This window comes from Pan paniscus, chromosome 18 (genome assembly GCF_029289425.2).
Source record: "Pan paniscus chromosome 18, NHGRI_mPanPan1-v2.0_pri, whole genome shotgun sequence".
In the NCBI taxonomy this organism is placed as follows: Eukaryota; Metazoa; Chordata; class Mammalia; order Primates; family Hominidae; genus Pan; species Pan paniscus.
In genome coordinates, this window is record NC_073267.2 from 39,116,362 (window position 1) to 39,143,368 (window position 27,007).

At 34.4% G+C, this 27,007-nt stretch overlaps 1 protein-coding gene across 1 annotated transcript in view; it reads right to left on the bottom strand.

Moving 5' to 3' along the window:
* Window positions 1-2,254: 2,254 nt before the first annotated feature.
* Window positions 2,255-27,007, bottom strand: part of LOC100967780 (zinc finger protein 85-like) — a 33,618-nt gene continuing 8,865 nt past the window's right edge. The window contains 4 exon segments of the mRNA XM_063598080.1: window positions 2,255-2,358; window positions 17,155-17,388; window positions 17,422-17,967; window positions 17,970-19,079. Of these exon segments, the coding sequence (XP_063454150.1) occupies window positions 2,255-2,358; window positions 17,155-17,388; window positions 17,422-17,967; window positions 17,970-19,079 (1,994 nt within the window).

Here is a 27,007-nt window from a genome sequence, read left to right on the forward strand (position 1 = left end):
AAATCTTTTCTTTGCTTTTTATTAGTAAACTAGCCATTTTAAAAAACAGGTAATTATACCAAGCCATTCAAAGATGTGAATTTGATTAATTTTTAAAACATTTTATTTGTATACAATTATAAATTACAAACATGTTATTATGGTTTTTCTTACTTTTTTAAAAAATTTATTTTTAATCAACTTACTCCCTTTTTATTTATTTACCATCGGTTTGCTCTCACAGAATAAATTACAAACTATTGTTTTGCTTAATCCTTTTAACCACCATGTCAGGCAAACAGTTGGAGGATATTAGCTCCCATTTTATAGAAAAGAGTGGAAACACAGTACCCATATTTAGTGTAAGACAGAGCTGGGATATAAGCTTTGGGCTTCCATAGTCACAACTGCTTTTTCCATAAGTTTGTAATACGTCATTTTAAAGTAATCTGATTTCACAGTGTTTTACAGTATAAGAGTAACATCTATAGCATCTCTTCTTGGCAGGTTACCTCTGGAGAGAACCAATCTAATTATCTCATAAGTGGGCATCTTTTAAGGCAGTTACACCTCTAACTTGATTTCCCAGCTGTGCTTGAGGGTCCCAGGAGCCAAAACTGCAGCCTAACTGATCTGAAAGGAGCAGGGAATAGAATGGTCAAGCATGTTTCCAAGTTTAACCTAGGCCTGGCACATCCTCACCAACTGCTCAGATGGCAAGTGGGGGGTAAATAAGAGAAGATAGTAGCAGGAAGGCCCACTTGGGGTGGACACTGATAAAAAACACAAGCAATATCAGACCCACTGTTTTCAGGATGAAAATCCCCAGATGCCCACTTGCTGGTCTACTAGCTACTATGTCATTATCAGCAGGACAAGGGGCAATACTTCTGGAGACTAGAATATGCAAGGAAAAAATTAAGGTGCCTGCCTGTCTGGGGCCTACAAAGACAAACTGGGCTAATTTCATTCATGCCAAATGAAGAAAATTGTTAATTCCTTCATGATTTGTGTTTTAAGGGAGAGTGCTGATCATCAGAAAAATCAAGTAATTCTATCCTGAAGCCCAGGGGGAGAAATGGTGGGCATCGACGGTGGAGGGGGCAATGCTATCTGCCACCATGAAGGGAAAAAGCTATCTTGGTAAACTTTGGTCTTCCACAGGGCATGGAACCAGAGTAGCAAGATCAGGGTCTGCATGACAGATCCTGATTAAGAGCAGGACTTCCTCACATAAGGTACACGAGGGCTGGGTGCGGTTGCTCACGCCTGTAATCCCAGCATTTTGGGAGGCAGAGGTGGGTGGATCACTTGGGGTCAGGAGTTCGAGACTAGCCTGGCCAACATGGTGAAAACCCTGTCTCCGTCTCTACTAAAAAAACAAAAATTAGCCAGTCATGATGGCGCATGCCTGTAATCCCAGCTACTTGGGAGGCTGAGGCAGGAGAATCACTTGAACCCAGAAGGTGGAGGCTGCAGTGAGCTGAGATCACACCACTGCACTCCAGCCAGGGCAACAGAGTGTCTCAAAACAAAGACAAAAACAAAAAACAAAACAAACAAAACCTGTAAGGTGCACAGGTATCTGAGAAGGGTCTAAACACCATAGAACTGCAATCAACATTTTGAATTTATACATGTTTTTCTGGTGAAGGGGTCCCCATTCTCAAATCTTGAGCTTTTAGGAAAAAGTACTAAGCCAGTTTCAGCTTAGAATACAAAAGCCACCAGATACACTTAGAGCCAGTCAAGTCTGAGAGCTCTCAAAGCCATCACTGAAAAGTTGGAACATAGACTCACAGCAGAGACAAGTGAATATTTATTTTTGTGCCTTTCTTCCTATGTGTATTTCATGTCTTTTTCAAAACAAGTCCCCAGGAATCTCCAGATTCAGTTATATCCCTGTGCTTGGTTGCCTGCTGCAGGAGTCTTAGGGAGCCTTGTACAAATGCTAGAGTTACTCATTTACCAACATTAAACCCTAGAATAGAAGATGGAACAAAGCAGGACTCCTTCCTCCATAGAATGTGCTGCTTTCAGACGAGGTGGCAGCCAATGTAGAAAACTCTGGAAATTTTCCTTGGAACTGGACTGTGATGAGAGTTACTTGCCATGAACATAAGCTACTGTCTTTTCTTTGACCCTTCCTTTCCAGTTTTTGAAGATAAACCAGGAAATAATCTTCTCTGAAAATACTTGATAAAAATTCTCCAAAAAACCAAAAACATGTTTCCACTTCATTCATAAAAATTCACTGCAGTTTTGGAACCTGGGTCTAGTTCAGCTGGCGGGTACGCTGCTTGATGCGTTCATCTTGATAGCCAGGTGTGCCAATCTCCTTGAGGAAGCCTATTCTATTTTTGGTAGCATGACAGGCTACTGAGAGGTGGAAAGGGCACAGGAAGAAGAAATTGCTTATCTGGAAAGGCAATTTCATGACTAGTCTTCCAAACAAATGACAACAAACTTCCCCAGATGCTCCTCAATCACTGTGTTGTCTGTCAGAGGGATGGTCTTATTCTTGACCTTGGCTTGTCCACGTTTCAAAATGAGTTCCCAGACAGACTTCAGATTTGGAAATACTCAGGTCCCATAAGGTTCCACTATATAAGCTTCCACTATAAGCAGATTTTTAGATTCTGGGGGGTGACTTTTACAAACACACCTCTAAAAATTTTCTTTAGGTGAAGGCTTGCAATGGTTCTCTGCACCAGTAAACTCACACCATCAATCCTTTCGATGAATACAACAAAGGCCAAGGAATGTTTATCTGGCAATTCCAAGGCATAAGGTTTCACTTCTAGTCATCTGAGACACACCTGCTTTGACACAAAATATCCTTAAATAGCACACGATTTTTTCAAACCAATAGATGAATATATTACCATATCTAAATTAATTTTCTTAAATGTGGTGGTATAGATACACAATGGAATACTCTTTAGTCTTAAAAAGGGGTAAATCCTATTATTTAAAACAATATAGATAAATTTGGAGGACATTATGCTAGATGGAATAAACCTGACAAAAAAGACACATACTGCATGATCTCATTTATATGTAGAGTCTAACAAAGTTTAACTCAAAAAAGTAGAAAGTGGCATAATGGTTATTAGAGGCCAGGAGTGGTGGGAAAAAAATAAGAAGTTGTTGATCAAAGGGTACAAGGTTTCAAATAGACAGGGAAAATAGGTTTTGAGATCTATTACACAGCAGCATGACTATAGTAAGCTGTATTATATATTTCAAAATAACCGAGAGTAAATTTCAAATATCTCACCACAAAAAATGATTGCTAAGTGAGCTGATAAATATGTTATTTAACATGGCTTATTTCATATTATATACCTATATTAAAACATCCCATTGTATCCCATAAATGTATACATCTTTGTCAATCTAAAATACTAGTAATTAAAAAAAAGAGAAAAACTAAGAAATTAGGCTAGAGAAAAAATGTTTTTTCATCTTAAAATTCCAGGAAACATACACATATATATTTTTATTTCAACTGGCTTGCTCATTTTGTGATGTAGGTAAGTAAACTTTTAATATCATGAATAGTCTGAACCCAACACTCAGGAATAAAATGTTGATTTTTAATGTTCAAAGCAATATAATACTTTAAAAGACTCTAAAGCAACTGTTTAAAATTCTCTAAATGTCTAAATAATTTACTTCACTTTTTAGAGAAGTTATTTGAATTCATATTTTTAAACTACATTTAAATTTAACAAATGAACATAAAGAATTGATTAAATAGATGAAAAAACAATTTGCCTCCTTCTCTAAATTTAAAATTGACAAACACCCAGCATTTAAATGCTTATTTATCTAGTGTTACTGGAGTGTGAATAGTACTCAATAAGAAATCTTTTCATATTTGTATCCATGCTGTATATGAATATATGGGAATTTGCCAAACTCTATTATACCACAGACTGAATAAGAATGAAAATGAGTTAGAAACTGCTAATGTGGCCACCTTGTTTTCAGGACCAGCATTTATTATGATCTAACAGAATCAACAAATAAGAGCTTATAAATTGTCCATACACTTGCTATGTGCTGAGTGCTCTTCTGGCACCTTTATTTGCATTAATTGCTTCAATTTTACCAAAACCCTAGGATTTTGGCAGTATTATCCTCAGTGTACAGCTGAGGAGTCAAGCACAGAGAGGACATAAAACTATTCAGGTCATACAGCCCCTAAGTGGCTGACCTGGGACGCAATCGGGAACCACCTGATACTTAGTTTCAATCTTAACCATTATGCCAAACACACTCTAATCCAATGCTTGTTTTCATTCCTGACCTCACATTTTGACTTTAAGTTTTCTAATTTAGTAGAAACAAAGAGAAACTTAAATACCATTTTTTTAACCCTTAGCTAGTATGTAGAACTTGATTTTCAGTTTAAAGTACTTATTATTAAGTCTAAAACAAATACTTTGGTAGATGAATTCTAACAATGATGTCGCTGTTCTGACTTAAAAAGGCAATAATTTTACGTTTAAAATATATTGAATTTTTACATTAAAAGCTAACATGAGCCTATTATTATATAGAATATTTGTGGTCTGCAGGCACATCATCATCCATTGAGTTTCTGAAAGTTTCAAAAAGAATAATATAAAAATACTTTTGTTGAATAATTAAATAATATTAAGTTTTCTCAGTGACTAAAATAAAATAGATTGGAATTACTGGTCAGTCACTTACAATGTGGTTTTAAATGTTATTTACTGAACATATGTGAAGTTTTTTAAAAAACTCATTTTAACAACTTATTTTCATTGCTTTTTCACATCTATTAAAAAATCAAAATTTCTGTTACTTGAAATCTATAAATTTTGTCCAGATATAATCATAGTGCTAATCTTAAAAGAGCTGTATACTTAGGATTATGGAAAACCTGTCCTCTATTTATACTTAGAAAATAAACTACTGCTTTCAGGTAAACCCAGTGAGGCAACTGTGACTCAAAATCATACGCTATTAAAATATTAATGCTATCATCCAGATGAAATTTTATGTATCTGCATGTTCAAGTTGTTTAACTTAATAATTCAGAAACTAAATTTTTATAAACTATAAAAAATAAACTAAAAATATAAAGAATTGTTTTTTCTCAGTTTTTAAATACTATCATTATTTCTAGTTGACTTAACAGTAGATTTTAGATGCTGTCACTGTAGAAACTAGAAATGTCATGATTGACTCTGCTTTACTTTCTGCCTTCCTATTTCACACAAACAGAGCAGCACAAGAAAGGCCAGAAGTGCTACATTTTTGTCATTGTTGTTGTTGAGAGGGAGTCACTCTTGTCACCCAAACTGGAGTGCTATGGTGCAATCTTGGCTCACTGCAACCTCTGCCTCCTGGGCTCAAGCGATTCTCCTGCCTCTGACTCTTGAGTAGGTGGGATTACAGGTGTGCACAAACGTGCCAAGCTAATTTTGTATTTTTAGTAGAGATGGGGTTTCACCATGGGCAGCCTGATCTCATTGACCTCAGGTGATTTGCCCACCTTGGCCTCCCAAAGTGCTGGGATTACGTGCATGACCCATTGCGCCTGGCCAGAAATGCTACATTTCGATTCAAACACATTAGTACCCTTCTAGGGAGAATATATGTGTGAGCATATTAACTTGAAATTCATGGCATCTTTTGTTGAAGTACAGACTTCTATATGGCAAATAATAAAAACAGAAATCTAGCACTGCAATTCAATCAGAAAGGTATTCTAAACCTTCTTAACCCATTGTTCCTTTTTTTACCAGAATGATTGTGATGGAGTAAGCATTTGCAGCAATGTAGGTCTTGAATAACCCACACTGTCTGTTTCATCATTTTTGAGCTATGGCAGTAAGACTTTTATGCGTTTTTTAAAAATGTTTCCTTTTCCTAATTCAGCAATTTAGCATGATTTTCACAGCCTCACATTTTCAAAAATGGTTCATTCTGAAAAAAAAAAGGGGGATTAAACATACCATTTTTCCCTAAAAAGAGTTGAATTACAAATTAACTCTATAGTGTATGGTACAGAGAATAAGTGATAAAGATGTAGAGTCATTTATTTTGCTGCATACTTAGGAATAAAACACTTCTCAGGCTATAGGCCAAGAGCTTTCAGAGACAGTAGCTTATAGAATGCAAAGAGACCTGGTAAACAAACATTCATTCCTATGCCTTAAGGAGTAAATAATTATTTCACCACTAATTACAACTATTAACCCAGAACTGGAGAAATCTAACATGTCATTATACCACAAAGGATTTTATTATTTTATTTTAAATTCAGAAAGTACATATGCAGATTTGTAACATTGGTTTATTGCATGACGTTGAGGTTAGGGCACTTAATAATCCCATTTCCCAAGCAGTATATATCATATCTGATAGTTTCTCAATACTTGTCTCCCTTCTTTTTTTCTTTTTAAAATTCCCAGTGTTTACTGTTTCCATCTTTGTTTCCATGTGCACCCAATGTTTAGTTCCCACATATAAGTGAGAACATGTGGTATTTGTTTTTCTGATTTGTGTTAATTTGCTTAGAATATGGCCTTCTGCTGTATACATGTTGCTGCACAAAAAATTACTTTACTATTTTCTGTGGCTGCATAGTATTGCATGGTGTATAAGTACCTCATTATTCTTATCCAATCTAAGATTCCTAAGTATCTAGTTTAATTATATGTCTTTGCTTTTGTAAATAGTGCTGCAATAAACATGTGATTGTTTAGTGTCTTCTTGGCAAACTTCTTTATTCTCCTTTGGCTATATACCCACTGATGAGGCTGATGGGTCAAATGGCAATTTTATTTTTAGTTATTTGAGATATCTCCAAACTACTTTCCACAGGAGCTGAATTAATTTGCATTCTCACCAAGTGTATAAAAATTTCCTTTTCTTCAAAACTACATCTGCTTTTTCACTTTTTAATAACACCAATTCTAACTGGTGTAAAATGGCACCACACTGTCATTTTGATGTACATCACTCTGATGATTACGAATATTGAGCAATTTTTTTTGCATGTTTATTGCCAGCTCTTAGGTCTTCCTTTGAGAAGTGCCTATTTCATTTGTCTCCCTTTTTCTTATTAAATTTCTCATAAATTCTGTATATTAATCCTTTCTATATGCAGTTTACAAATTTTTAATTCCATAATGCAGGTTGTCTGTTTACTTGGCTAATAGTTTCTTTTGCTGTGTAGAAGCTCTTTAAGTAGACGGAATTTTTGATTTTTGTGTTGCACTCACTTTTAAAATGTTAGTCATAAATTTTCTTTAGGGGCCAGTATCTAGAATAATTTCTAGGTGTTCACCTAGGATTTCTATAGCTTGAAGTCTCACAGTTATTAATCTATCTTTAGTCATGTTTCTTATATGGTAAGAGGTAGGGGTCCAGTTTTCTTCTTCTGCACATGACTAACCAGTTTTCTCAGTACCATTTATTGAACAGGGAGTTAATTCCCATTCATCTATTTCTGTTGACTTTGTCAAAAATAAGTTGGTTGTAGAAGTGTACCTTTATTTCAGGGCTCTCTCATCTGTTCCAGGGGTCTACATATATATTACTGTAACAGAACCATGTGATACTGGTAACTGTAGCTTGTAGTACAGTTTGAACTCAGGTAAAGTGAGGCCTCCAGGTTTTTACTTTTTGCGTATAAAGTTGCCTTGGCTATTTGGGTCTTTTTATTCTTCCATATAAATCTTAGAATAGTATTTTTTTCTATAAAAATGGCATTGATAGCGTGATAGAAATAACACTTAATCTGAAGGTTGCTTTAGTCGGCCTAGACATTTGAATTATATTGATTATTCAATTCAATGAGCATGGAATGCTTTTCCATTAATATTTATGTTGTCTCTAATTTCTTTCAGCAGTATTCTGTGGTTCTCCTTGTAGAGATATGTTACTTCTTTGATTTAATGTTATTTCTAGGTATTATTTTTTATTAGTGTCTATTGTAAATAGAACCATGTTCTTAATTTTAGTCTCAGCTTCAATGTTATTGGTGTGCAGAAATGCTACTCATTTGCCTTTATTGATTTTATATTCAGAGACTTTACTGAAGTCATTTTTAGAATTAGGAGTCTTTTGGTGAAATCTAGGTAGAAAATTATGTCATCAGTGAAGATAATTTAACTTTCTCTATTTTTACATAAATGCCTTTTATTTTGTTAGATTGCTCTGGCTAGGACTTCCAGAACTATGTTGATAGGAGTGTTTACAGTAGATATTCTGGTCTTATTTCCATTCATGTGAAGAATGCATCCACACTGGCTTGTTCAGTATGATATTGGCTTAGAATTTGTACTAGATGGCTCTTACTATATTGAGGTATGTTTTGCCATTGCCTAGTTTGTTGAGAATATTTTCATAAATATTGGATTTTCTTAAGTGCTTTTTCTGCATCTATTTTGTTAATCATATAACTTTTTGCTATTATTTTTACAAGGTAAATTGCACTTATTGATTTGCATATAATGAAACATTCTTGAATACACAGAATAAAACGATTGTGGCAAAATACTTTTTTATTTGCTTATGAACTCAGCTTGCTGGTATTTCATGGAGAATTTGTATTAATGTTCACAGGAATATTGGCTTGTGTTTTTCTTTTGTTATTGTTGTGTCTTCACTAGATTCTAGTATCAAGATAATACTGATTTCATATAATGAGTTAGGGTGGAATCTCACCTTGATTTTCCTGGAATACATTCAGTAGAGTTAGTACCAGCTCATCTTTGTATATGTGGTAGAATTTGGCTGTGAATTCATCTGATCCAAGGCTTTTTATTATTATTATTATTCTGAGACAGAGTTTCATTCTTATTGCCCAGGCTGGAGTGCAATGGTGTGATCTCAGCTCACCACAACCTCCACCACCCAGGTTGAGGCAATTCTCCTGCCTCAGCCTCCCAAGTAGTTGGAATTACAGGCATGTGCCACCACACCTGGCTAATTTTTGTATTTTTAGTAGAGACGGGGTTTTTCTTGTTTTTCAGGCTGGTCTTGAACTCCCGACCTCAGGTGACCACCTGCCTCGGCCTCAAAAAAGTGTTGGGATTACAGGCATGAGCCACCACACCCAGCCATCCAGGGCTTTCTATGATTGGTATGTTTTATATTACTTATTCAATCTCACCATACATTTTACACATTTTTGCTCTGTTCAAGACTTCTTTTTTTTCTGGTTCAATCGTGGAAAGCTGTGGGTATTCAGAAGATTATTTATTTCCCATAAATTTTGTAATTTGCATGCATAATGATGTTCATAGTAGTCTTTAAAACTTTTTTTATTTATGTAGGATTAGTTATGATTTCACAACTCTAAAATTTAAATAGTTGCAGAATAAAAGTTTGACATAATTTAACATCCCCTTATGCTAAATCTCTGAAAACACTAGGTACAGAAAAAATCATCTGAAGCCAATAAATCTCATGTGTAGCAAAAAACACCTAAGAACCTACTAAACAGGAAAAGTTGTAAGTTTTTACTCTATGAGCTAGAACATGGATGTCCACTTTCTTCAGTCCTACTAAACAATGGTACAAAATGTCCAAGACAGAGAAATTAGAGAATAAAATCAAAGGAATTCAGATTGAATAAAAGAAGTTAAATTATCCTGTTTGAAGATGACATAATCTTATGTATAGAAAAGTTGAACACTTTACTAAAAACTATCAGAACTATTAAACAAATTCATTAAACTTGCAGAACACAAAAGCAACATCCTAAAGTCAGTAGGACTTCTATACCCTGACAACTATCTCAAAATGAAATTTAAAAACAATCTTATCCACAATAACTGTAGTAACTATACTTTGAAATAAATTCAACCAAAAAGTTGAAGCACTTTACATTATACACTAAAGAACATTAAATAATACAAAAATGGAAAATATTACTCATTCACGAATTGGCATTAATATTATCAACTATCTGTATTACACAAAATGATCTACAGATACAATGGAACCTCTATCAAAATACCAGTAACATACTTAAAAAGGTGACAGTTTCTTAGGGAAAAGACAGTCTTCAATAAATGGTGTTGAGAAAACTTTATATCCACATTCAAAGCAATAAAATGAGATCCTCATCTCAGAATTCAAAATAAATTAGTTACTTAAATGGAAGACTGGAAACTCTAAAACTACTATAAAAATATAGACTAAAAGGCTCACAACATTGGTCCTGGGCAATGACTTTTTAAATTAAATGTCAAAATCCCAGAGAACAAAAGAAAAAGTGGAAGAGTCAGATTATTTCAAATTAAAAACCTGCTGCATGGAATCTAATACAATCAACATTACAAGACAACTAAACAATGGGAGAAAGTATTTGCAAATTATTGAGTGACAAGGGGATAATATAAAAAATATGCAAGAAACTCAAATGACTGCACAACAAAAAACAACTATGAGCAAAAGGCTTAAATATTTTTCAAAAGACATGGCCAACAGATACATTAAAAAATGCTCAGTGTCAATTATTGTCAGAGAAAGGCAATAAAAAATACCTATGAGCTATCAAATCACTCCTGTTACAATAATTCTTACAAAAATGAAAAAGAAAAAAGCATTGGTAAAGATGTAAAGAAAATGCTTGCACACTGTTGGTTTGAATGTAAATGAGGACAGCCATTAAAAAAAGAGAGATTTCTGAAAAAAATTTAAAATCAGTCTACCATATAATACAGTAATTGCACTTTTAGATATATATTGGGGAACCTGCCCCGATAGTCACATAGGTTCTTTTCTACTTTCCCTAAGTGTCGGCCGGTTTGAGAAATAAAGGGACAGAGTACAAGAAGAGAGAAATTTTAAAGCTGGGCGTCCAGGGGAGAGATCGCATGTTGGTAGGTTCCATGATGCCCCACAAGCCGCAAAACCAGCAGGTTTTTATTAGGGACTTTCAAAAGGGGAGGGCGTGTGCAAATAGGTGTGGGTCACTGAGATCATGTACTTCACAAAGTAATAGAATACCACAAGGCAAATGGAGGCAGGGAGAGATCACAGGACCACAGGACCGGGGTGAAATTAAAATTGCTAATGAAGTTTCCGGCACCATTGTCATTGATAACATCTTATCAGGAGACAGTGTTTTGAGAGCAACCATTCTGACCAAAATTTATTAGGTGGGAATTTCCTCTTCCTAATAAGCCTGGGAGCGCTATGGGAGACTAGCGTTTATTTCATCCCTACAGTCTCAACCATAGAAGACAGCCCCACTCAAGAGAGCCATTTCAGAGACCCACCCCCAGGCACGTATTCTTTCCCAGGGATGTTCCCTGCTGAGAAAAAGAATTCAGTGATATTTCTTCCATTTGCTTTTGAAAGAAGAGAAATATGGCTCTGTTCCGCCTGGCTCACCGGTGGTCAGAGTTTAAGGTTATCTCTCTTGTTCCCTAAACGTTGCTGTTATCCTGTTCTTTTTTAAAGGTGCCCAGATTTCATATTGTTCAAACACACATGCTCTACAATTTGTGCATGTAACACAATTATTACAGGGTCCTGAGGCAACATACATCCTCCTCAGCTGACAGGATTAAGAGATTAAAGACAGGCATAGGAAATCACAAGAGTATTGACTGGGGAAGTGATAAGTGTCCATGAAATCTTCACAATTTGTTTAGAGATTGCAGTAAAGACAGGCATAGGAAATTATAAAAGTATTAATTTGGGGAACTAATAAATGTCCATGAAATCTTCACAATCCACATTCTTCTGCCATGGCTTCAGCCAGTCCCTCCATTTGGGGTCCCTGACTTCCCGCAACAGATATATATTCAAAATAGAATAAGAATGAACAAATACTTGCACTTCTATGTTGTTTGCAGCACTCTTCACAATAGCCCAAATGTAGAATCAACGGTTCAATATCTAATACATAAATGAATAAATATGTTATATATACAAAATGGATTATTTATCTTAAAAAAATTATATTATTTTCAATGACATGGGTTAACCTAGAAGAGATTAGTTGAATTAAGTCACAGAAAGACTAGTATCTCACAATTCCACTTACACATGGATTCTAAAAAACTTAATCTCATTGAAGTACAGAGTAAAATAGTGACCACCAGGTGCCAAGGTATTTAGAAGAAAAGGGGGGTTGGAAAAATGTCTATCAAAGAATACATAATTATGGTTGCATAGGAAGAATAAGTCCAAGAGATTTATTGTACAGCATGGTGACTATAGTGCATAATAATGTATTTGTATTTTTGAAAAATACTAAGACAATGCCATGTGGTCTCACTGCAAAAATGTTAGCTCTGTGAATTAATGCATTTATTACACACGATTAAGCATTTGACAATGTATATATACTTCCAAATATCATATCTTAAAGAATAAATACCCATTTCATCTATCAAGTTAAAATTGTATTTTTAAAACTTTATAGAAAGTTAACAATATTTCAAATATGTTCTGTATGTCATAAACTTGCCTGAATAGTACTAACAATATACAGCTTTGTGCGGTTTTGTCATTTGTCAATTATAACCATAGAATCTCTGATAGTTAACATCATGTTCTGGACACAGCACAGCACAGTGCCTGGGAGAAGCCAATGTACTTTAGGGCTTTTACTTGAAGTTTGGGACACCTGGAGTTTCTGGTGATGATGGTAATGAAATGAAAGAGAGTAAAAGTGCAAGCATTGCTGGTGGTCCCATGACTGGCCACTCTGTAAACACAGTAAACAACTTCGCAAGCAAAATAACAGAAAATCTTTTAATTCAAAAACGCATAACCTTCACGTTTTCCAGAGAAAATAGCCAGGGAGTTGGCTACAGTTAGGTGACAAAGTATAAAAACTGTATGCTAAACTTCACCCAATAACAAAAGTATATAAAATAACAGTGAGAAATTCCTTCAAATTGTAATATCAATATCAAAAATTATTCAAATTTAAAATCTACACAGGTAATTTTATTATTTTGCAAATTTTAACATTCACACTTAAATACAGAAAATTCGGCATGGAAACATAAGTTGTGCTATATCACAAAACATTAAAAATTCCTTACCATTAACTGTTAGAAATTTAATTTTGAAGATATATTTTATATTTGACACACTTTGTGTAAGAATCTTTTAAAATTTTACTTTTACAAACAAAAACAATGGTAAATGATTTAATTCTCTCCCCTGTGGATACTGTATGCCTTTATCTTTATCTGATGTCAAAGTTATATTGATAAGCAAACTCTCCAGTTAAAACGAACTTTTAGTACATTAAAAATACCAACTTTCGGGCTGTGAGCAGTGGCTCACGCCTGTAATCTCAGCACTTTGGAAGGCCAAGGTGGGCAGATAACCTGAAGTCGGGAGTTTGAGACCAGCCTGACCAACATGGAAAAACCCTGTCTCTATTAAGAATACAAAATTAGCCGAGTGTGGTGGTACATGCCTGTAATCCCAGCTACTTGGGAGGCTGAGGCAGGAGAATCACTTAAACCCAAGAGGCAGAGGTTGTGGTGACCCGAGATTGCCATTGAACTACAGCCTGGGCAACAAGAGTGAAACTCCATCTCAAAAAACAAAACAAAAAAACAGCTTTCTCATCAAAATCTACAATACTATGTGAAATGACATGGCATAAAAATAAAAGTGAGAACACTGTAGCCACAACACAGAAAGAAAAGGTCTGTGATGCATACATAGTTGGAATACACATAAGACAGAAAAACTGAAGATAATCAGAAAATAAAGGCAGAATTTATCTTTAAATTCAAGTGTCAGGTGTGCAGCCTGGAAAAAATGTTCTCTCCACATGAAGAATCAATGTTATTTCTTCACCATTGATATTTTCCATCTCTGACTTGAACTTGCAAACTAACTACAGCAGAAATTATGGAGCATCTGTTACATGAGAAGCACTGTCATTTTTGTTTGCTACACTCAATATATCAAAACATCTTTGCCGGATGTGGTGGCTCAAACCTGTAATCCCAGCACTTTGGGAGGCCGAGACTGTCGAATCACCTGAGGCCAGGAGTTCAAGACAAGCCTGGCCAACATGGTGAAACCCCGTCTCCACTAAAAATAGAAAAATTAGGCAGGTTTCATGGCAGGCACGTGTAATCCCAGCTACTGGGAAGGCTGAGACAGGGGGACTTGTTTGAACTTGAGAGGTGGAGGTTGCAGTGAGCCGAGATCATCCCACTGCACTCCAGCCTGTGTGACAGAGTGAGACTCTGTCTCAAAAAACAAAACAAAACAACGACAGAAAAAAACAAAAAAAGAAAAACCCAAAATCCTCATGACTCATAAAGCCTCCCAAGTAGTTACCTGAATAAATTGGCTCAACAGATAAATTTACTTCTGTCAATTTTAAAAAGTGAAAGGAACAACAACTGTATAGTAGGCTTATAGAAGGTTCTCCAATTGAACACAATGAAGTGCTCTAACTAAAAAGTATAAATATACTAATTATGGAATTGCATCTAAAAATTATTTCATGTGCCCTACTAAATTTTATGAAAATTAATTACTAACCAGCTCACAATGAATACTTCTTATACTATAAAACAAAAAATTATAAGAAACAGGAAAAGTGTGAATCTGTACAGTAATGAATTAAATAAAAAGTATAGGTCTGTATTCAGCATTCTTGGTTTTTAGTTTTCTAGTAAATTAGACACCTTCTTAAAATAATTTGTTTTGTTCTAGTATTTCTTTTTTTCTGAAAATAAGTAAAACTCATACATACACAAACACACTTACTCTACAATTGTATTACAATTAAAGTATATCATTAGACTACCATGTATATTTAAATTTATGTGAATCAGAACTCAAAGTCTGTATGTGTTTGCAGGCAGAGAGTTCACATGTTCAAAGAAAAATATATAACAAATTTTTAAAAATACTTATTCAGGACTTAGATAGGTATGGATTTTCTTTATATTTTTCTGATTTTTATTATGACCATAAAAATAAAAGATACAGCATGAAGTAATTTGTGAGTTGAATTATATCATTACTAACTTCCCCCCAAAAAAGCTTAAGTTTTTTCAATGAAAATAGCATATTTTGAATGCAATTGTTACTCTCCAATTTTCTTATTTTAAAGTTATATACAAATAATTTATCTAACAACTTTAGTTTTGGGTAATTTTCTACAGTCAACACTCTGATTTAGTGTAATGTCTGGAGGGTCAGTGTCTTAGTTATTTCAATTGTGAAATATCTGAGGCTGACATAGACTTAATTTTGAAGTAAATGTCTTTTTCATATTTACTGCATCTGTAAAAATATATTTTATTATGAACTCTCTGGGGTTTTTAGCTGTCATTTTTTAACAACTCTTCAGTCAAAATCATTACATTTATTAGGTTTTTCTCCAATATAAATTCCCTGATGTTGAACAAGTTTTGAGAAACTGCTTCAGGGTTTTCCTCTAATACCAAATCTGCACAATAATATCTATGACACAAGTAATCATACTACAACCTCCTGTATATTTGTAATGTTTGTCTTCAGAATGAATACTCTTCTTCACTTTAACAGCTTATATTTTCTGAAAGATATTTAGACAGTAATTGCACTTACAATGCTTTTATTAAGTATGAGTTCTTGGATGATGATTAAGATATGAGCAGATATCAATGGCTTTTCTACGTTCTTTATAATTGTACAATTTTTTTCTCAAGTATAAATGCTTTCTTGTGCAATAAAATGTGAGCACTAGTTAAAGGTTTTGTCACATTCTTCACACCTGTAGTTTTCTACAGTATGAATTATCTTACCTACAATCAATAGTGACAACCATTTAAAGTCTTTGATACATTCTTCACATTTCTGGGGTCTGATTTATGATTTATATTTTCAAAAGTTTGAGGTGGGGCAGGCATGGTGGCTCATGCCTGTAATCTCAGCACTTTGGGAGGCCAAGGCAGGAGTATTATGAGGTCAGGAGATCGAGACCATCCTGGCTAACACAGTGAAACCCCGTCTCTACTAAAAAATACAAAAAATTAGCCGGGCATGGTGGCGGGTACCTGTACTCCCAGCTACTTGTGAGGCTGAGGCAGGAGAATGGCGTGAACCCAGGAGGCAGAGCTTGGTGAGCTGAGATCATGCTACTGCACTCCAGCCTGGGTGACAGAGCGAGACTCCATCAAAAAATAAAAAATGTTTGAGGTGTTGTTAAAAGCATTGTCCCACCTTTTAGGTTTGTAGAGTTTTTCTCCAATATAAATTATTTTATGTCTGCTATGAACTGAGGACTCGTAAAAGGCTTTGCCACATTCTTCGTGCTAGCAGGGTTTCTCTCCAGTATGAATTGTGTGTAATAAGTGTTGAGAACTTGTTAAAATCTTTGTCACATTTTTCACATTTGTTGGAATTCTCTCCAGTATGAACTACCTTATGTTTAGTAAAGGTTAATAATACACTAAAGGCTTTGCCATGTTAACATTAGCAGAGTTTCCAACCATTACGCATCATCTTATGTTTTGTAAGGCTTAAGGACCAGTTAAAAACTTTCCCACATTTATCACAAGCATAGGGTTTCTCTTCAGTGTGAAGTCCCTTATGGTTAATAAGGGTTGAGGACTGGTAAAAAGCTTCCTACATGCTTCAGTATGAATTCTTTTATGTTTACCAAGGGCTGAGGATTCACAAAAGCCTTTGCCACATTCTTCACATTTGTATAGGGTTTTTCTTTAGCATGAATTCTTAAGTAAAGGCTGAGAATACACCAAAGCCTTTCCCCACTTTTCACATTTGTAGGGTTTCTCTGCGGTATGAATTGCCTTATGTGTAATAAGGATTGAGGACCAGTTAAAGGCTTTGCCATATTCTTCCCATGTGTAGGGTTGCTATCCAGTATGAATTCTCTTATGTCTAGTAAGGTTTGAGAAATAGTTAAAAGATTTTCCACATTCTTCACATTTGTAAACCTCTCCAGTATGAATTATCTTATGTATACTAAGGTTTGATGGCTGGTTAAAAGCTTTGCCACATTCTTCACATTTGAAGGGTTTTTATTCACTATGAATTCTCTTACGTGTAGTAAGGGATGAGGAGTCACAAAAGCCTTTGCCACATTCTTCACATTTGTAGGGTTTCTCTCCACTATGAATCTCTTATGTGTAGTAAGGGATGAGGAGTCACAAAAGCCTTCGCCACATTCCTCACATTTGAAGGGTTTCTCTCCACTATGAATTCTCTTATGTGTAGTAAGGGATGAGGAGTCACAAAAGCCTTGGCCACACTCTTCACATTTGAAAGGTTTCTTTCCAGTATGAATTCTCTTATGTTTAGTAAGGGTTGATGACTGCTTAAAAGCTTTCCCACATTCTTCACATTTGTAGGGTTTCTCTCTAGTATGAATTCCCTTATGTTTTGTAAGGGTTGATAGGTGGTTAAAAGCTTTGCCACACAGGGATGAGGAGTTGCAAGTGCCTTTGCCACATTCTTCACATTTGTAGGGTTTTTCTACACTATGAATTCTCTTATGTGTAGTAAGGGGTGAGGAGTCACAAAAGCCTTTGCCACATTCTTCACATTTGAAGGGTTTCTCTGCACTATGAATTCTCTTATGTTTGGTAAGGGTTGATAACTGTTTAAAAGCTTTCCCACATTCTTCACATTTGTAGGGTTTCTCTCCAGTATGAATTGTCTTATGTTTAGTAAGGGTTGATAGCTGGTTGAAAGCTTTCCCACATTCTTCACATTTGAAGGGTTTCTCTCCAGTATGAATTCTCTTATGGTTATTAAAGATTGAGGAGTGATTAAAAGCTTTGCCACATTCTTCACATTTGTAGGGTTTATCTCCACTATGAATTCTCTTATGTTTAGTAACGGTTGATGGGTGGTTAAAAGCTTTGCCACATTCTTCACATTTGTAGGGTTTTTTTTTCCCACTATGGATTATCTTATGGTTCCTAAGGATTGAAGAGTGATTAAAAGCTTTTCCACATTCTTCACATTTGTAGGGTTTCCATTGTGAATTCTCTTGTGTACAGTAAGTTTATAAAACTGATTAAAAGCTTTGCAACATTCTTCACATTTGAAGGGTTTCGCTCCATTATGAATTCTATTATGTGTGGTAAGGTTTGAAAACTAGTTAAAAGCTTTGCCACATTCTTCACATTTGAAGTATTTCTCTCCATTATGAATTCTCTTACGTGTAGTAAGGTTTGAAAACTGGTTAAAAGCTTTGCCACATTCTTCACATTTGAACGGTTTCTCTCCACTATGAATTCTCTTATGTTTAGTAAGGTTTGATGACTGGTTAAAAGCTTTGCCACATGCTTCACATTTGTAGGGTTTCTCTCCAGTATGAATTATTTTACGTATAGTAAAGTTTGATGACTGGTTAAAAGCTTTGCCACATTCTTCACATTTGTAGGGTTTCTGTCCACTATGAATTCTCTTATGTTGCGTAAGGGTTGAGAAGAAACAAAAGCCTTTGCCACATTCTTCACATTTGAAGTGTTTCTCCCCAGTATGAATTTTCTTATGGGTTGTAAGGTGTGAGGACTGGTTAAAAGCTTTGCCACCTTCTTCACATTTGTAGGGTTTCTCTCCAGTATGAATGTTCTTATGTGTAGTAAGCTGTGAGGATCAGTTAAAGGCTTTGCCACATTCTTCACATTTGCATGGTTTCTCTCCAGTATGAATTATCTCATGTGTAGTAAGGTATGAGGACCAGTTAAAGGCTTTGCCACATTCTTCACATTTATAGGAATTCACTCTAGGATGAATTCTTTTATGTTGAATTAGATGTAAAAACAGGCAAAATGATTTGTCACATTTGTTACATTTAAAAGGTTTCTTTTTAGTATGTCTTATCTTACATCTATTTGAATTTGAAAATTTATAAAAGACTTTGACATATTTATAACATAGAAATGTTTTGCTCTGGGTAGCTGTCAAACATTTGTTAAGTTTCTCATAAAATCTTTGGTGCATTTTACAATCATCCACACTTTTACACACTTTTCTTAGTGGTAAATTCTCATCTCCACATTTTCCATATCTTCTCAGTATCACTTTTTGAAATGAATTTTTTATGTTCTGCTCTGGCCAAAGGTCTTGGGCAAAATAAGAACACATAACTGAAAAAAATAAAAATTACAAATTACTCCACTTGCTACACTAAGATTTGTATACTCCATATATCTAAACTATAAAATTATACAAACTACATAAGCAAGACGGCACAGAAAAGTACCACAGACTCTAATTCCTTCATAGACATATAAATTCAACAAAAGCACACTGAAGAAAATACATTTGTGAAAGATTTATAAATGAGTTACTTGTGTGCAGTACCCCAGGAGAGCACAATGCAGAGAGTCACATAGAAGGAAAAGCCTGTAACATTTACCCAACAAAGCTCTTCCTGCTCCCCAAACATAATATAGTGCCTTTAGAAGTAAATTGTCAACTCCTGGTTTTTTTTTCCAAAAAAAAAAAAAACAGAATAATAGTGACACACATATTTCTATTTGTGGCTTTTCACACACTGGTTTCTGTCTCCCATGGCATTAATTACTAAAGGAAGTGGTGGCTAATATGGTTTGGTTCTGCATCCCCACTTATACCTCATTTTGAATTGCAGCTCCCATAATTCTCATGATTTGTGGGAGAAACCTGGTGGGAGATAACTGAATTATGGGGCCGGGTATTTCCTATGCTGTTCTTCTGGTAATTAACAAGTCTCACAAAATGTGACAGTTTTTATAAAGGAGAGTTCCTCCGCACATGCCCTCTCTCTGTCTGCCACCATGTAAGATGTCATTTTGATTTTCCTTTATTTCCTAGCACGATTGTGAGGCCTCACCACTTATGTGGAACAGTGAGTCCATGGAAGCTTTTTTCTTTATAAATTACCCAGTTTTGGGTATGTCTTTATTAGCCGCATGAGAACAGACAACTACAGTGGTATTCTTTAGAATGACAGTTTGAGTCTGCTAAGACCAGACCAAAGGTAAATGCTACAGCAGTAGACAGACTGCAGTACCACAGAGAGAAAACACATGTAGAAAATGATGACTGGCCATTAAGAAGAAACATTAATAAATTTATTTAACTAAACAATGAACACAAAATTTCAGACAAGATACATTCTAAGAACATGTTTGAGAGATTCCCATAATCTCTAGCTAAAACAATTGGTTTCAGGCTATGGCAGAAAATAAGCTACATTATAAAGACTGTGACAGATAGCTCTTTTAAAATGTCCAAATCTCAATCAAAGATTACAATGCATACAAAATATTACAGCAACACAGCCCCATATAAAAAGTATAAAATGTTCAGAAAGCAACCATAAAATATGAAGATGCATAAATTAATTTTAAAATTTTTAAATAAATTGAATAGTGAGTGAAATAGGAAAACAGACAACTATAAAAATGGAATAACAAAAGCATTAAAATATCAAAAAATTGTACAGGCAACAAATACAAAAAGAAATAATAACTAAAAATCCTAGAAGAGGCCAGATGTGGTGGCTCACGCCTGTAATCTCAGCACTTTGGAAGGCTGGGGCAGGCAGATCATGAGGATAGGAGTTCGAGACCAGCCAGACCAACATGGTGAAATCCCGTCTCAACTAAAACTACAAAAATTAGCTAGGCACGGTGATGTGCGCCTGTAATCCCAGACACACAGGACGCTGAGAAAGGAGAATTGCTTGAACCCGGGAAGCGGAGGTTGCAGTGAGCCAAGATTGTGCCACTCCACTCCAGCCTGGACGACAGAGTGAGATTCTGTCAAAAAAAAAAAAAAAAATCCTAGAAGAAAAAAATGATGTAAAAATGTAGAAGCTCAACAAACAAACTAGGATATGCATAAAGATATTTATAACAAACATATATATGAACACAATTTCAAAAGTCACAGACAAAAAGAAAATTTTGGGGGCTACAAGAGAAAAGTGATGTGCCATTTACAAGCATAGTCTTATGAGATAACCAGTGAATTTGCCAACAAAAAATTTGCAGGCTAGAAGGGAACTATGTGTTAATAGTCTAAATCCTGAAAAACATATCTGTCAAGTGAGAATAATACCAACAACAAAACTGTTCTACCAAATAAAAAGAAAAAATCTTCCAAAATAACCAAATTCTGAAAGTATATTGGCACTGCATGTGTCCTACATATCAAAGATGATAAAAAGAGTTCCTTTCACTGAAAAAAAATGATGCAAGAAACAACACCTAATTATATGAAAACACATCGTTCTGAGAAAGACATGTACATACACAAAAATAGAAATCCATAACACTATCATAAAGTTGCAAAAAACATTTTAAATTATTGTTTAAAATTTTAAAGATAAAAGCAGAGAAATTTTTATAAACATCTGTTAATGAATTTACAACATAAAGTGATATAATTAGCAACATAAATAACAAGTGAGAGCAAATGTAATGAGGAGGAATATTTGTTTGCAACTGACGTTAATTTTTTACAAGATTAAAGTATATTGTTGTATCTTTTAGAGGTTGTATGTAATCCCCAAGGTACCACAAAGAAAATATCTGTATAGATACACAAAAGAAAATAAGAAAGTAAAAGCATATTAATACAGAAATTAAAAAGACACAAAGAAAGACCAGAAAGAGAGGAAATGAGGAACAAAGATACAAGAATTAAATAAAAGAATTAATAAAATAGCATTAGTCTTTCTATTTAATTATATATATACACACACACATATATATAACTTTCCAATCAAGAGACATACTTTCAATAAAGAGATTTATACAACATATTTTAAAAACAAAGACCCAACTTGCCTTTCTACAAGTCATTTCAGATCTAATGGCAGAAAAAAAAAAAAACAAACAAACCTGAGAGCGGCAAAATAGAAGTAGATGTTCCATGCAAATATTAAAAAAAAAATGGTAGAACAGCTCAAAATAATATACAAGCTACATCGTAAGTCAAAAACTATCATATTTTATAAAACTTACTTGAAGTCCAAACTCCAAAGATATAAAGAAAGATATTAAGTAATAATAGATTCATTCACTGGGAACCTATGACAAATTTTTATGTACATTTGTGTGTGCATATCTCACATTAAGGTTCGAAGTATATAAAGCAAATATTGACAAAACTAAAGAATCACAGAGCATATATTAGTAGGATACTTCAATACCACATATTCTATAATAAAAATGAAACAAGACACAATATTAGTAAAGAAACAGACGACTTGAAGGCAGTATAAAACAACTATTCCTAACAGAGGTGTAGAGAACACTCCTCAACAGCATCAGGATACACTCATCTCAATACCTCATACAACATTCTCCTTGATAGACCACTTCTTAGGCCAAAAAAGAAGTCTTAACAAAATTTTTAAAACTGATTTTAAAAAATTACTATCATCAAAATAGAATGAGAGTATAAAACCGTAAAAAACTGAAAAATTCAGAAATACATAGAAATTAAATAACAAACTTTTTAACATGCTGTTGCTGAAAGGCTGAAATAATTAACATTATGAAGATGTCCAAACTGCTCAATGTAATTGACAAATTTAATGCAATGCTTTTGGAAATTCACATGGCATTCCTGAAGTAATGCAAATTTCTGTCACCAAAATCATTCAGTAGATATAATTTGAAAATACTGGAATATCATTTGGTTTTCAAACACCAGAAAATATTCTAACTATAAAGATAAATTTTAATGACATTATGCAAAGAGAAATGAGCCAGCCACAAAAAGACAGAGATTGCATAAAATACATAAAGTAGCCACTCTCTCAGAAACAGAAAACAGAGTGGTGCTTGAAAAGTGCCAAGAAATGAGAAAAATTCATGTTGTGTAATGTATTGAGATTTGGCTTTGCAAGATAAAAACATTCTAGCAATATGTAGCATAATAATGTCAATGTAACATGATCAAAATGAATATTTAATAATATTGTATTATAAATTCTGTTTTGTGTTTCTGACAAGTAAAAATGAACAATACCTAGAACAGATTCAGATATGTGATAGTTTTAAAATTATCTTCAAATCTAAGATTTTCTCCCGGTCAGGAGCAGAGGCTCACACCTATAATTACAGCATGTTGGGAGGCCCAGGTGGGTGGATCACGAGGTCAGGAGATCAAGACCGTCCTGGCCAACATGGTGAAACTCCATCTCTACTAAAATACAAAGAATTAGCCGGGCGTGGTGGTGCACACCTGTAGTTCCAGCTACTCTGGAGGTTGAGGCAGTGGAATCACTTGAACCCAGGAGGCAGAGGTTACAGCGAGCTGAGATTGCACCACTGCACTCCAGCCTGATGATAGAGCAAGAGTCCGTCTTAAAAAAAAAAAAAAAAAAAAAAAAGATTTTCTCGCACACAAAAATAATACAGATTCACAGATAGGTGTTGAAATTAGAAAAAGTTTCATGACTACTCACTTAGGGTTAAATAGTCATCCACAATAAACCTACGCAACAAATATACTAGTCATAAAATAACAGAGGGATAGTATTTATCCAGGCAAAAAAAAAGAGATAATTATATTGGCAATAGACATATAGCTGATACATATTTGATTTTGCTCCATACTGTCTTAAATTATAAAGAGTTAAATATTGTCATACACTATATTATAAACTAATCAAACCACAATTAACCGGTGTGAGGTGGCATACCCTAAAATATATAACACAAAAATATAACTGTCAAACAAAATTATAAATGGAATGTAAAACTGATTGGACACCATCAAGTGGATCAATATATTCACAAAAGGAATCTTAGAAGACTATAGGGAAAAAGTAATATAGAGGTTACTTGGAGATAAAAATGTCAAACAACTTTCCAAATTTTGATGTAATAAAAAAAAATTCTTAGCACTAATTCTTGATTCTAAATTATTTTACTTCAAAAAGAAGATACAAGTAAATACTTTCCAAAATCAAAGGTAAGGGTACCATACTCCTACAAAACATGCTACATGGTGGACAGGCACAGTGGCTCATGCCTGTAATCCTACAGCTTTAGGTAACCATGGCAGTGAGATCACTTGAGACCAGGAGTTCAAGATCAGCCTTAGCAACACAGTGAAAACGCATATAAAAAAAGAAATGCTAAAATGAGTCAATTTGCTGAAAAATAAAATGATAATGAACAATATTATAAAACCGCATACAAATTTAAAGCTGTCTACTAAGTGTAAATATAAAGACATATAGAATTCTTTACTATCATAATGATGGTGCATAAAACTCTTAAGGTTGTATAGAATATGATAAAATATAAATCTGTTACTAGGTACACAATATAAAATAATTTTCATTATCAATAACACACTGGAAAATGAAGAAGTATACTTTTTGTGTTCAACTGAAGTTGTTATGAGATTAAAATACATTATTTTAACTTTAAGATGTGTTATGTAATCTCCATATTTTAAGATTACAAAATATTCATAAAAAATATGCAAAACAATATTAAAGAATCAAAACCACTGCAAAATTAAAATAAAAATTAAGGCGGCAAAACAGGAAATGAGAAAACATATCTACAAAAAATACTTAAATCAGTGCTAATAAAACTGCTAACAGTGACTCCATGTTTTAAGCAATTATTTAAAATATAAATTAACTAAACCACTTAATAAAAAGAAATGTAATCTCAGGACTTTGGGAGTATGACATGGACTGAACATTTGATCCCAGGAGTTTAAGACTAGCCTGAGCAAAAAAAAATCCTGTCTCTACAAAAAATACCAAAACAAAACAAAAAAACTGGCTATGTGTGATGGCATATACTTATAACCCAGCTACTTGAGAGACTGAAATGAGAGGATCATAAAAGTTTCAGAGATTGAGGCTGCAGTGAGCCACAATCACACCACTGCAAACCAGTCTGGCTGACAGACTGATACCCTATCTCAAAAATAAATGAACAAATAAATAGATAAATGAAATTATAAAAAGAAATAGGAATAAAATGCCTGAGTGTTTTAAAAAATGCATACAATATGGTGCCTACAAGAGACTTATTTTAGCATTGAGTCAAACAGGCTGAAAGTAGCAGTGGAAAAAAATTTATATTTCAGGCTAATAGTAAGTACAATTTGTTTAGGTGGTCATAATTATATTAGACATTATATGCTTTGACTCAAGTACTAGCATGAGACAAAGACTTATATAACGGCAAAAATGGGTCAAGTTACCAGGAATCTATAACTATTATATTTATCTATCTATATATAACATCAGGTCTTTAAAATATATTAAGCAAATGTTAAGTGAAGAAAAAACTACATAGGAACATAATAATTGTAGACATCAAGATCGCATTTTCAATAATAAGTAGAACATTCAGATGAAAATTCAGTAAGAAAACAGAAAACTTAGACATTATAGACTGCATTAATTACTTTGCATATAGCGGAATACCTGAAAGTGGATCATTTATAAAGAAAAAAGGTTTATTTGGCTGCCAAATAAGCAGACTGTACAAGAAGTGTGTGCCAGCATCGGCTTCTGGTGAGGGTCTCAGGAAGCTTACAATCATGCTGGCAGGCCATGAATAACTGGACATATCACATGATAAGAGACAGAGCAAGTGTGAGTGAAGTAGTCATGTTCTTTTAAGGAAACAACTCTCACTTGAATCAATGAAGTGTAAACTTATTGATTACCAAAAGGATGGTGTCAAGCCATTCATGAGGAAATTACCCCTATGACCATGACCCAAATACCTCCCACCAGGTTCCACATCCAACACTGAGGATTATAATGCAGCACAAAGTCTGGAGAACATGGACACCCCTACCATATCATAGACCACCTAGGCTTAACAGACAAGTATAAAACTTTCCAGTCAAAAGCAAGAGAATAAACAATATTCTTATTTGCACCTGGTATATTCTGTAAGGACACACAACAAGTCTTACAAAATTTAAGAATACTGGTTAAGTGCAGTGGCTCATGCCTATAATCCAACACTTTGGGAGACCTACGTGAAAGGATCACTTGGGACCAGAAGTTTTAGACCAGCCTGGGTAAACTAGTGAGACCCTGTCACTACACATAATCAAAAAATTAGCCAGGCATGGTAGTGCATGTCTGTAGTCCCAGCTACTTGGGAGACTGAGGTGGGAAGGATCACTTGAGCCCAGGAGGTTGAGGCTGCAGTGAGCCAAAATCATACCACTGCACTCTGACCTGGGCAACACAGTAAGATGTGTCTCAAAACAACAACAACAACAAATAAACTAAAGACTGTATTAGTCTGTTTTTACACTGCTGATAAAGACCTACCAGGAACACAGAATGAAAAAAAGGTTTAATTGGACTTACAGTTCCACATGGCTGGAAAGGCCTCAGAATCACGGCAGGAGATGAAAGGTACTTCCTACATGGTGGTGGCAAGAGAAAATGAGGAAGATGCAAAAGCAGAAACTCCTGATAAAACCATCAGATCTTGTGAGAATTAATCACTACCACAAGAACAGTACAAGAGAAACTGCCCCATGATTAAAATTATCTCCCACCAGGTACTACCCACTACATGTGGAAATTATGGGAGTATAATTCAAGATGAGATTTGGGTGGGGACAGAGAGCCAAACCATATCAAAGACCAAAATAATACACGTGTGTTTTCTGACTAAAACTGAATGAAACTAGGAATGAATAGCAAAAGTAAAACTGACAAATCAAAAAACATATGAAATTAAAACACACTCTTCAACATATTCTTGCTCGAGTCAAAAACTTAAATTTTTTAAAGATGTTAATGCAACCTACAGTGATACACAAATTCAGTATAATCCCTATAAATATCCCAATAGCAGCTTTTTACAAGAATATTGGTTGAAATTTTAAAATTTGATTATGAACTACAGCCAAACACCCATGAAAAAGAACAAAGAGGCATTATACTTCCTGATTTCAAAACATGTTAAAAGCTACAATAACAAAAACAATGTGGTACTGACACAAAGACAGATAAACAGGTGAAAGAACAGAATAGAGATCACAGAAATAAACCTTTCTATATATGATCAAA